General features: G+C 38.4%; 2 protein-coding genes across 3 annotated transcripts; both read left to right on the plus strand.

The window, feature by feature from the left end:
- Nucleotides 1-2802: 2802 nt before the first annotated feature.
- Nucleotides 2803-4785, plus strand: LOC113157228 (immunoglobulin alpha-2 heavy chain-like). The gene is made up of 5 exons (XM_026352572.1): nt 2803-2863; nt 2980-3687; nt 3770-3895; nt 3982-4025; nt 4150-4785. The coding sequence occupies exons 1-5, from the start codon at nt 2809-2811 to the stop codon at nt 4267-4269; spliced, it is 1053 nt and encodes a 350-aa protein (XP_026208357.1). The 5' UTR covers nt 2803-2808; the 3' UTR covers nt 4270-4785.
- A 3181-nt stretch (nt 4786-7966) lies between these two features.
- Nucleotides 7967-10495, plus strand: LOC113157233 (signal-regulatory protein beta-2-like). Of its 2 annotated transcripts, none has more exons than XM_026352578.1 (6): nt 7967-8143; nt 8234-8578; nt 8667-9011; nt 9607-9729; nt 9819-9847; nt 9926-10495. In XM_026352578.1, the coding sequence occupies exons 1-6, from the start codon at nt 8101-8103 to the stop codon at nt 10076-10078; spliced, it is 1038 nt and encodes a 345-aa protein (XP_026208363.1). In that variant the 5' UTR covers nt 7967-8100; the 3' UTR covers nt 10079-10495. The 2 variants fall into 2 exon arrangements, with proteins under 2 accessions (XP_026208363.1, XP_026208364.1); XM_026352579.1 differs by having other exon boundaries at nt 9819-9839; nt 9926-10003.
- The last annotated feature ends 2174 nt before the right edge of the window (nt 10496-12669 follow it).

Raw genomic sequence — 12669 nt, forward strand, 5'->3', positions numbered from 1 at the left:
CTGCTCTTACAGACTTACAGAAATCTCTGGCACATGCTAACATTTTTGTTGACACATCTACAATAAGGAAAACATTAAAACAAGAATGGAGTACATGGGAGGACACCACGGAGGAAGTCATTGCTGTCCAAAAAAAAATATTGCAGAACGTTTGAAGTTTGCAAAAGAGAACCTGGATTTTCCACAGCACCACTGGCAAAATATTCTGTGGACAGATGAAACCAAAATTGAGTTGTTTGGAAAAAACACACAACACTATGTGTGGAGAAAAAAAGGCACAGCACACCAACATCAAAACCTCATCCCCACTGTAAAACATGGCGGAGGGAGCATCATGGTTTGGGGCTGCTTTGCTGCCTTAGGGCCTGGACGGATTTTTGTCATTGATGGAAAAATTTATTCCAAAGTTTATCAAGACATTTTGCAGGAAAACGTAAGAACATCTTTCCGATCACTGATACTCCACAGAGGATGGGTGATGCAACAGGACAATGACCCAAAGCATACAAGTAATTCAACAAAAAAATAGCTTCAACAGAACAAAATACGCCTTCTGGAGTGGCTCAGCCCAGTCTTGACCTCAACCCGATTGAAATGCATGACCTTAAGAGAGCCATTCACACCAGGCATCCCAAGAATATTGCTACACTGAAACAGTTTAGTGATGAGGAGTGGTCCAAAATTACTCTACATCGTTGTGCAGGTCTGATCTGCAACTACAGGAAACATTTGGTTGAGGTTATTGCTGCCAAAGGAGGGTCAACCAGTTATTAAGTCCAAAGGTTCACATACTTTTTCCACCCTGCACTGTGAATGTTTATATGTTATGTTAAATAAAAACATGCAAACATATAATGTTTGTGTACTATTTTTTTAAGCAGCCCCATTTTTTGTAAAACTCCACGTAATCACAAAGGGTTCCTAAGCTTTTTCTTGCCACTGTACTTTGATACATCAGTCCAAGTGGATGCTTGTCCTATGTTTGAAGAAATTCCTTCAAGGTGTTTCTGTGGCATTCACAAAAATGGGATAAACCTAAGATCACTTGACATTGCACTTTTGAGAACCTAAATGCAATTTTATCCTTAAGTCCAGTTTGTGACACATTTAAATAAAAATCCCTCAAGAGTTGTTCTCTTCAAACCATTGCTGAACCATTTTTGCTTTGTGGTAGGGTGCATTATCAATTATGTTCAGGGCGCTGAAAGAGGCCACAAATATCTCGGAGTACTCTTTCAATGTGGTGGACATGGTCTGCAAATACTCTTAGGTAGGTGATCCATGTGGAAAGCCTGACCAAATGTTTCTAAACAGAACATATGACAACATGTGGTACCCAAAGCATCACACGGCTTCCATCCACTTGCCTTCTTCATATAGTGTGTCCTGGTGCCATGTGTTCCACAAGTAAGCAAAGTATACAGCCGACTACCCACGCAATATAAAAGAAAAAGTGATTAATCAAACCAGGCTGCCCTCTTTCATTGCTCTGTGGTACAGATTTGAAGCTCATGTGTATGTGTGTATGTGAGGGACCCTTGGCCACACGTGACAATGATGCCATTTCACCACTGTTCCCGTCTTGGACAGTTTTTGAAAGTGGTACTGACTACTACAGACCAGAAACAGCACACAAGAGCTGCAGTCATTTAGCCATCAAAATGCATCCCTTGTCAAACTTGCAGGAAGTCCTGAAATCCTGATGCTTGCCCGTGTTTCCTGATTCTAACACATTACCTTTGAAAATGTTTACTTGTTGCCTAGTACATCATATCTACCACGTTTTATTGATTATGTCTGTCAGTGGCCATGATGTTATGTCTGATCAGTGTATAATCAGTTTACCATTTAGTCAGAATAGATGTTTCAGAAATTCTTTTTATGGCCCTTGTGGGGCCGACCTAGAAAGGTTAGACAGACAGGATATATAGGAGGCCAACAATCTGATGCATTGTTCCTTAAGTCCAAGTGGATGTTTGTGACAAAATTTATAGACATCCTCTAAAGCCTTACCATAATATCATGTTCACAAGAAGGTCTCATGATGAAAAGTTAATCTTTCAAAAAGCTTAAAACATTTTTCTACTTGCAGTACACCTTAGTAGCCTTTGTGGAGCTATTGCAAACACTTGAAGTTTTGTGGTCTACACTTCTGTTGCATCTGCAGGAGTGGAGATAGATAAAATGTGGGTATGAGTTATCATAATCAAAATTTGTGTTTGGAAACAGAGAGAGAGAAAGAAGTGTCTTCAAACAAGGCTTCAATGCTCAGTATAATAAACATTTAAATAAAATTAATTTCAAGTGATTTTTGTGGTGTAAAGTCACATCACAAGGTCAAATAAGTCCCACAATATTTAAGGAAAAGCATATCACATTGACAGGATAAATCGTGTTTGTATATAACCAAAGATTATTTGAAAATATTTAAAATTCTGTAATTCCACAAAACCAAGCAAAGTGAGATGTCTTTACTATAGACGATCTCATCATGTCATGTTCAGAAGATACATTTTACCAGTCTCATATGATATGATACAATATCATTTCATATTAGATCAATATAATAATTTAAGAATAAAAACACATTTTGAATATGATTATGTCCAATTTATCTTTGTGTTCTTCGTATACCGTGTCTTTCACTATCTTCTCAGAAACTAAGCTTGACTCTATATGTAGCAGTGACCATGTGATCATGTTTCCTCAGTAGAACAAGCTTCTGACTGGCCAATCAAACACAGGCTCGTCTGTGAAAAGTGGAAAAAACACTTTCTTCTTATCATTCAGCATAACAATTGGAACACAATGACATCTGCACAGCTTGTCTTCTATCTGACATGTTTGTTCTTGGGGAAAATGGGTGAGTTGTGTTTTTGTGACTTTTGTAAATCAGTTCAAAGTGTTACTTGTCTTTTTGCTTTAGACATTTGTTTTTTAATATATTCATTACTTGTACTGGCTCTCATATTATTTCAGCTCTGACGACAGATGTGAAATTCATCTCATCCATTCGTCAGGACAGCGGTTTTATTTTAGTTAAAACTGGGGCAGACTTGATTTTGAGATGTTTCTATGAAGGTGATGTTGCTGCAAGGTTTTATTGGTACAAACAAACAGTGGGACAGAAACCAAGACTCATCTCTACCTACTATAAGTATGATAAAACTGGAACTTTTTATAATGAATTCAAGAAAAATCCACGTTTCACTCTGGATACTGACATTGGTAAAAATCACCTGAAGATCAGAGACCTGCAGATGTCAGACTCAGCTACTTACTTCTGTGCCAGTAGCTATTCATACATGCTTGACTTTGCTGAGGGAACTACTGTCAGTGTAAAAGGTTCAGGTTTGCACCTCCAAGCTCTGGTCCATCAGACAACATCTGAGACCATCCAGCCAGGAGACTCTGTGACTCTGAACTGTACAGTACACACTGGGAGCTGTGATGGAGAACACAGTGTTTACTGGTTCAAAGACTCTGAAGAATCTCATCCAGGATTCATTTACACCCATGGAGACAGGAATGATCAGTGTGAGAGGAAACCTGACACACAAACAAACACCTGTATCTACAACTTACCAGTAAAGAACCTGACCATCTCTCATGCTGGGACCTACTACTGTGCTGTTGCCTCATGTGGACACGTACTGTTTGGAAATGGAACCAAAGTGAACATTGAGGGTGAGTAACTTTCTGGTACATGGGTGTTATTCTTTAGATATATAATAATGTCCTATCCTTAAATCTGTCTGAATCTCTACAGATGAGGTGGACTCAAATTCCTTGATATACTTCTTGAGTGGGGCTTTAGCATTCACCATCATCCTGAGTGTTTTACTGACTTTCTCATTGTGCATGATTAAGAAAAGAAGCACATGCCTCTGTGCAGGTATGGTAAATGCTTTTGTTAGCAGTTGACAAAATGTGCTAAATGAACACAGCAATTAAGTAAGAGAACGTTTTATTCTTTTCCAGAGTCTCATTCAAGAATTTCAGCTCATTCCACAGCAGATGGAGAGGTATTTGTTGATTTTAGATTAACTTCCGTAAGACTGTCAGAACCTTGTTTAAGAATCTTTTTAAATGTAATTTTCATTTCCCTCAAGTCTTACATGACTATTTACTGTTTTATTTTCTGATCAGAGTCTCCAAAATGAGGAAAACATCCATTACGCAGCTTTAAAGAAGCACAAGACCAACAGATCTAGAAGACAGACGAGCAACACAGATACTGAATGTGTTTACTCACATATAAAGCAGTAACATGGTACATGTTTTGTTATTGTGTTGCATGTAATGACTTTACTAGTGTTTCTGGGCAGCGCCATAAGACATGAGAAGCAACTACTACTTAAAATTCAAAACCACATTTTTAGTGGGTTTATGTGCACATATGTGCACAACAGTGTCGTCCTAACTCTATAGCCTCAAATCAACATCATTTGTACATCTAGCTGAAAGTGAAAATCCGACTGTATGTTTCAGTTTGGAGTTGTAGTTTGTGCTGCTGTTGAGCAGTACTGCATATAGAGAGAGGATTCTACTGTTTAGCCTACAGATAACAAAAGACACATTTTTGAATCAGTTCATCTCTAAAACTCAGCTTGAACCAAAAAAACTAATAATAAAAAATAAAACAACTATGTACAATTGCTGTGATGCTCATTCTCTCTTTAAGCTCTCTAGATGAGAGAGAGAAAAAACACTGTACGTGAATCACATGTTAATATGACATTAGTGTCTGAGCGTTTACTGGTTCAAAGACTCAGATTCAGGAATCATTTACACCCATGGAGACAGGAATGATCAGTGTGAGAGGAAACCTGACACACAAACAAACACCTGTATCTACAACTTATCACTGGACAATCTGAATATCTCTCATGCTGGGACCTACTACTGTGCTGTTGCCTCATGTGGAAGGATAATGTCTGGAAATGGAACCAAACTGGACTTGGGGGTCTGTCATATATCCATATCCTTAATTTATTTATTCAACTCGACTTTTGGTTTGTGTTCTCTTGTCTATCTCTACAGATCTTTACTCTGGTGTTATAAATGTCTTGCAAAAGCAGTTATCTGTGTATGTGTGTGCACATGAGAGAGCCTCAGAGAAGACTTTCTTTGTTCTTCCACAACAAAGGCAGAGGTTTTCAGTTTTAATTTAGCTTTTGCTTCAGTCATCGTCAATAATGCAGTTTACTTTTAGTTTTTCTGAATGAGGATAACTTCCTTTACACAGTGTCACCACAGATTGAGATCAACAGAGGAAGAAGACAAAGAGACGACAGCTCTCTGGTCTAAACCTGTCGAGCTAAACCGGTTTCATCTGTGTAACAACATAGGATGTTATACTCTCATCTCTCGCTATCTCTCTCTCATTTGGTAGTAGCATCTTTGTGCATCCTCGGTGTCATTTTGTATACAGTTACTGCAACACTGAAAATGCTTTTTTAAGAAAACACTGTGTAACATAAGATTTTGTGTGTGTGTGTGTGTGTGTGTGTGTGTGTGTGTGTGTGTGTGTGTGTGTGTGTGTGTGTGTGTGTGCCCTCAAACCACAAATGTTTTGTGCTCATGTGGTAAAGAGAACTGACGCAACAGGATGTGAAGACACAGAGCACACAAAGAAGATAAAGAACAAACATTAGAAGCACATACAACTAGAATTACCACATTGTGGTTGTGTCTCCGTCAACCAATGAGGTGACAGTTCACATGCCTGACTCTTTAGACACAAACTCTAATAGGTTTGTGCTTGAGTCCAAATGACTGTGTCCTAATGACTGCTGGCAAACACTGTGTAACATGTGGTTTATGCTGGTGGCAATAAGTCCAGTGTGTCTATTAATAAGCACAAGATAGACAGAGTTAGGTAAACAGCAAGTCCTTCTCCCCACAGCATTCAAACAGCCTCTTAATGAGAGGTGTTCCTCTGCGTTTTGTGGTGGTAAGGTGTCACTGACAATCTGGCTCTCGGACTCTGTCTCTGTCTCACCTGGCCTTTCTCTGTTCTCCAGCCTGCTGTCTGCTCTGTGTGCAAGAAGTGAGTTCTGTCCTTGATCAAAGAGAGCAGATACAAAGGGAGGAGAGGCTGCAGCAGACAGTAAACACTGTGTAACTGTATTTTTATTTATCATGTAAAGGTTGACCTTGCAGTTAACTAGGATTAAAGTGAAATTCTGTCCATCTCTGTGCCAGCATAGGCTATGCCATGTGTGTTTGACAGGGAACAGCAAAACAGGGCAGTGGCCAGGTGATGGATGTATGCAGCGGGCATCAGAGGGAGAGACTGGCTAAATGTGGAAGTGGTACATCGTAAAGATTGAATCCAAGACAAAACCAGACGCTTTATTCACTGACACTGCAGTATGGACATGCTATTCAAAGTTGTGTTGTTCCATTCATTCCAAATCACAAGAAAACATATTAGATCTCAGAGATATTCGATCTCTGATGATGTAATTAAATAAAAAATCAATCAAATCAAGTCATGCTGAATGAATATGATCAAACTATCTTAGAACATATCCAAGAAAAAAAAAGATGAGGAATTCTGAGCCCACTTTTATTGACAAAAGCTGCTCTTTATTTCTGTTTTGGAAAATAAATTCAAAACTAAGATTACTAATTCAACTTTGCAAAAGAAAGTAAGGGATAACCAGAGATAACCAAGTACATGCTGTCTGTTTCAGATGCAGATACAGTTCAGTGTAATCTCTTAGTCAGTTTCTATCCAAAGTGAAGAGAAGCTTCGAGACTCAGTTACTTCTGAATGTCACATGGAAAGTGATTATTAAGTTACTATTAAGAACCTGTTGAGATCATACATCCCTAATTCCAGAAAAGTTGGAACACTGTAAAATATACATAAAAACAGAAAACAATGACGTGCAATTCTTATAAACCCACATTTGATCCACAACAGAATACAGAAAACAAGTCAAATGCTTAATGGAGAAAATGATGCTGAAAAACGATGGTGATTGTGAAAATGATGGCAGCAACACTTGCCAAAAAAATTAGCGACCATGTTTATGACGGTGTAGCATCCCTGCTTCTTTTGACAACACGTATGTGTCTGATACAAGATTCATTCTGAACTGATGACGCACTTTTGAACTGAACACTGACAACAAGGTCAGGAGGTCCAGATTTCTCAGTTACTTCTCTGGTCTCTCCTTTATCATGCTGCAGTAGCTCAGCTGGTAGAGCAGTCATCTACAAGCCCCAGGGTAAGTGGTTCGAGTCCTCGTTCCTCCTAGCTACTTGCTGAGGTGTCCTTGGACAAGACACTGACCCTGTAGTGTATGTATGCTAAGAATGTGTGTTTTTTTTTTCATTGGTCTCGAAATTGGTGAAAAAGATGATGACATGCACTTTTTGTAAATGTTGCAAGCCATTCCAAACCATAAACATGTACACCTGTGATCTGTATTAACCTTTATTAAACCATTGAATATCCTGGTGCTGACTGGTTGATGGTTGAGTTACATTCTGTACAGATTGTTATAATTAAGAATAATAACAAATAATTCCTTTTTAACAGAATCAGAGATCAGACATATAGAGGGTAGTTCTTTTGGAAAAGACATTACTCTGACGTCTGGGTTCTGTTTCCCACTCCCACATTTCTCTCTCAACAATATTTTGCAAGTAGATGCCCTTTCATTTTGAGGATGTTGTGTGTACTCAATGTAATAAGCCAGCAAAAATGTAGGTCTCCAGGTCAATAATAAAACAATGCTCCAGTAAAATGCTGTTTCCATTCTGCCAACCTCATTGTGGTTTACCAAAGTGCTGCCATTTAGTATCAAAGAGCTAAATTTTCATTTCTATGCATGAAGGAAGCACAGCGGCAGTATGAAAACAAATCTTTAAGCTATTACTGACAATGAAAAAACAACTTCCATTGTGGCCTGATTTTTTTTTTCTTCTTCACTGAGAACTAGCCAACTCGGCTTGCAATATGCAGATGATGAACCAATCAGACCTGAGAGAAGTGACGGAATATAGCACATTGTGCAGTTGGTAAATCTGTTGAGACTGACTCTTTCAGGGCAGAATTGCTGTGGAGAAGCAGGACCGGAGAAGATGCTGACGTACTTCATTAATGTTCTTCTGCTCAGGTCCTTGTGTAAGTTCAATTCAAGTCAATTCACTTTTGGAAAATTTTCATGAGTGTCTTTACACACAAAGCTGATTACTTCTTATCTTTTTATTTCAGGTCTGGCACAGTTTAGTGAAATCCATCAGCCTGATTCTTTCCAAACAGTGAAGCTCGGAGACTCAGCTACTATCAAATGTTACATAAAGAGTGAAATGAGAAAGAGAGTGTGGTACAAAGTGACTACAGGGAAGAGATTACAGCTTGTGGCAGAATTTAATTCTCACTATAATCGGAGCGAACTTGCTAAAGAATTTCGTCAGCATTATTCATTAAAGTTTGACAGAATCAACAGTCATCTGAGTATAACTGCAACAGCGTGGGAGGATGTTGGAACATACTTCTGTGGAGTGGTGAACTTAAACAACATTGAGTTTGGATCAGGAACCCTTTTGATACTAAAAGGTATTCTTCCTTTGTAGCTCCTCTCAACATAATTTCAGCTGGAAGTCAACATAATTCTGATCCACAACTGATTTGTCTTTCTCCCAAGGTACAAAGATGATCACTAACTCTGTCGTTCAGCTGCCAAAGTATGAGTCAGTCCATCCAGGAGACTCTGTGACTCTCAGATGTTCTGTTCACATTGATCACTGCTCGGCAGAACACACTAGTGTCGTGTGGCTTAAAAACTCTGATCACTCTGCTCCAGAAATAATTTACTTCTCTGGAAATAACAACAGCACCTGCCAGAGGACTGAGAATGAAACATCTACCTGTGTGTACACCCTTCTCATGAGGAACCTCAGCTCTGACGATGCCGGGACCTACTACTGTGCCGTGACTTCATGTGGACAGATACTGTTTGGAAATGGGACCAGGATTATAGATTATACAGGTACTGTGTATGTCTCTAATCAAATATGTTTTCAGTCAAAATGCCAAAGTTCTTAGTTCGTTCAAAGTTTTGTAGTGTTGACAGGAAGCGTTGAAGCTACAAATAAATTCAACTCACTATAAGACAACATTGCAATTAAAAGATGCTGAATGATGAGTATATACAGTTGTCCTCCATGACATGTCTTTATGCTGGTGCACTCCCACCAGAAAAACTGCACCAGTGTGTAATAATCAACATGTGTAGATGTTGTTATGTTACAGCATAAATGTCCCATCATGTTTGTGGACTTGCGCAAACTTCACAAAACAGTCAGATACTGATCACACTAAGAACACGGTTTGTCAAATTGTGGCTTTTTTTTTGTTTTATAGAAACTCATCACTTAAATCTGCAGCATATCTGAATATGAAATAGAGATATTTTCCAAAAGAGGTGCTGTCAAAACCTTGTCTGAAATTAAATTCACAGCGCTTCCCCGGCAGAGGTGCAGAAATATTGTGTTGGGTAGATTGATTTTGTGTCCTATGCTAGTGTTGGCTTAAGTTACACGTTGTCGCTTTTAGCAATGTTTGTTGTCTTTCTTTTAAAACAGAAACTGCCATCATCAGATCGAGTCCAACTGTTATTGTGCTGATTCTTTCAAACGTCATTCTTGGGCTCATGACACTCTCTCTTCTTTGGATATTTTGTAAGAATCAGAAGAAAGAATTTACAGGTATGAAAACTATGAGTTACACTGATCAGAGTCGGTTACATCCACTGGCTGAATTGATTATAGTTCATACCTTTATTCGTTTTTTTCAGAGGCTGGGGGGTCTTGTGAAGGTAATCAGGTAAGATTTCCTTAGGACTTAGTCGCTGTATTAAGTGACACATGTTCATTGTATTTCATTGTATTTCACCTCTCACAGACTAGTGAAGCTGTTATGTATGCAGCTGTGTGTTTGTCCCCAAGAAGCCTCCAGTTCAGAGAAGAAGCAGTGGAATCCAATGGAGACTCTGTAGTTTATTCTAACATCAGATACTGTGAACACAACCCAGAGCCACATGATCCAGAGTTATAATTTAGAAAATTGCATCAGTTGCTTTTACTGTGTTGTGGTACTCAGTGTGTATTGGTTTGTGTCATAACATGGAAATAATAAATAAATAAATAAATAAAGGTAATTCATTAAATGTTAATGTCGATTCACATGCATTGATTGAATAAAGAAATCTATGCATGTATTAAGTTTGAATGTATCTGACATCTTTTAGATATTAGGAGGAGTTCTCTTGATATAAATTCGAACCAGACCACAAGTCAAGTGATGTACAGTTGGGTGTCACAGGCTAAGTTTTAGGGCACTGTTGGAGCATGAAATGTTCTGGATGATCATGAGCCAAGTCAGTGCTAAATTTTGATCCAGGAAGTATTTTTACTGTTTTTGTTTTATCTGTTCACTTAATCCTGAACTTTCTGTGCCTAACCCCAACTCAGTTGTCTTTATGCCAAAGGGCAGTTCTAGATCCTTTCTGACCCTGTTATTCCAGCCCTCTTAAAAGATCAACTATTAAAATTTGTTGAAAGTATAATTTCTACTTTTTAAAATAAAAATGAAATTAACTAAGAAATGCAGGACATCAGATTTTTATAGATTATAGATATAGAGTTTCCCAATTGAGAGACAAGAGTTGCTAGTCCAGGCTGTTCATTTGCCTCCCAAATGAAAACACTTTAAAAATGAAACAAAAAATATATGTATATAAATCAACCATATTAATATTTAAAGCATATTTAAAAATCTAAAGTTGTATGATATGTTTCCCATGCTAAGCGCCCCTAAGTATGAAATCCTAGAGCCGTCCCTGTTTATACCTAAACTCTTGCCCTGTTTCTACAACCAGTTAGCAGTTATTGTTGTTATTACATGTCTGACACGCAGCTGTTAAATTAACAACTGATGCTAATGGGTTCCTTTAGCATTAGTATGGCATAGAAGTTATAACGCACAAGTAATTGACATCATAAGATGATAACGTTTTGAACTGGAAAATGTAGCACCTTTCCAGATGTGCATGGGGTTGTGGACAGGAGTTCCAGTGTTTTTATTTTGACAGAGCCTGTCATCCCTACTGTGGAATCTTTGCCATTTAATTGCATTGGAGATGTCTTTAATACTATAGTTGGTTTGAAATGTTTGAAGCAGTGCAACTGAGTAAAACTAGTGTATGCGCATATAGTACATGGAAATACATGGGTTACGCAATAAACATTCCTGCCTGTTGTGTTAAACTATAGAGGGTATGTACATACTGTACATCACTTTTTCCAATGGACCACGGGTTCTTCACTCAGACTGAGTTGCAAAGCAAGCGGCAACCTGGCCGCATTCAGTAGGTTAAACTGCGAAAATGAGTGTAAAATAGATGCTTGGACTTAAAAGGGATCCTCACAACTTATTAAAGATACAGTGGTCCGTGGACAGACAGAACCTTTTCATAGAGCTAACTGCACTATTCAGTTAAATTCAATTAATTTCAATTTTATTAGTATAGCGCCAAATCACAACAAAAGTCATGTCAAGGTACTTTATAGTGTAAGGTTTAAGATCTTACAGAGTATAATTGAAAAAACAAATGATAAAGAAAACCCAACAATCCCATTTGAGCAAGCTTTAGGCAACAGTGGAGAGAAAAAAACTCCCTTTAGAGGAAAAAACCTCCAGCAGAACCAGGCTCACAGTGGGCGGCCATCTGCCTCGACCGGTTGGGGTGAGTGGAGAGAGAAGAGAGAAAACAACAGCAGACAACAGAAAACAACAACAAGCAGCAAGAACATTGGGCAGGTCAACTGGATTCTGGAAATATACAGCTCCAGGCTGAGGATACCTGTAGAAAAGTACAGAGAGGAGGAAACACAACTACAGGAGAGAGAAGACACAAAGTTAATGACATGAAATGGTGGCATTTGAATGGATAGAGGAGAAAGGAAAGAGGAGAAGAGCTCAGAGTCATCTGAACAACAAGTAGACCTGCACTTAGAGAACTGAGAGTTCTGCTGGGAAAATACAGAACTATGAAGATAAAATAAGTTGGTTTCAGCTTCAGTCTGATTTTGGGTGGACATTAAATAAGTGCACATAAACACACGTTGTAATCGACATGGGTGTGAAATCATGTTTCCCGACATTTATATTTTTGATTTCTAGTTTTATATATTTGTACAGTAACTCACACAGCAGCTCTTTCCCAAGTAAGATGTGTTCTCAAGTTTCTGCACACAGCAGTTTTTAAAGTAAAAAAGCCACTCATCTGTGCCACTGAGTGGGGAAATAACACCAGTGACTTCCGCGCCATGATGTCATGTGCATACTCTCTATTCTACTGTTCTCCATGTTGTAGTAACAAGCTACTGTAGTAAATCGTAAATACTGTAGTGATTACATACATTCTGCATAAAAGCTCACTTTCAAGGGTACTTTTTCTCCAGCAGCACTTTGTTTTTGTTCATTAAAACTATCCCAAATTACACTCTGAATGAATGTGAAGAATGTTATTAGGTTCTCTGAAGGTGCAAAGTAAAAAAGTTTGCTAGAAGCGTCTCACATGGAATTGAATGGAACAACAAATCTAGTCAACAGTAACTACAGCTAGTTAAAAAATGTTTAGGACG

This window comes from Anabas testudineus, chromosome 18 (assembly GCF_900324465.2).
Source record: "Anabas testudineus chromosome 18, fAnaTes1.2, whole genome shotgun sequence".
Taxonomy (NCBI): Eukaryota; Metazoa; Chordata; class Actinopteri; order Anabantiformes; family Anabantidae; genus Anabas; species Anabas testudineus.

Coding starts and splice junctions, on each gene's coding strand:
- LOC113157233 (XM_026352578.1), top strand. CDS start 8,101: ATGCTGACGTACTTCATTAATGTTCTTCTGCTCAGGTCCTTGT. Junction 8,144..8,233: donor TCTTCTGCTCAGGTCCTTGT/GTAAGTTCAATT, acceptor TTTTTATTTCAG/GTCTGGCACAGTTTAGTGAA. Junction 9,730..9,818: donor TCAGAAGAAAGAATTTACAG/GTATGAAAACTA, acceptor CGTTTTTTTCAG/AGGCTGGGGGGTCTTGTGAA.
- LOC113157228 (XM_026352572.1), top strand. CDS start 2,809: ATGACATCTGCACAGCTTGTCTTCTATCTGACATGTTTGTTCTTGGGG. Junction 2,864..2,979: donor TTTGTTCTTGGGGAAAATGG/GTGAGTTGTGTT, acceptor ATATTATTTCAG/CTCTGACGACAGATGTGAAA. Junction 3,896..3,981: donor AAGCACATGCCTCTGTGCAG/GTATGGTAAATG, acceptor ATTCTTTTCCAG/AGTCTCATTCAAGAATTTCA.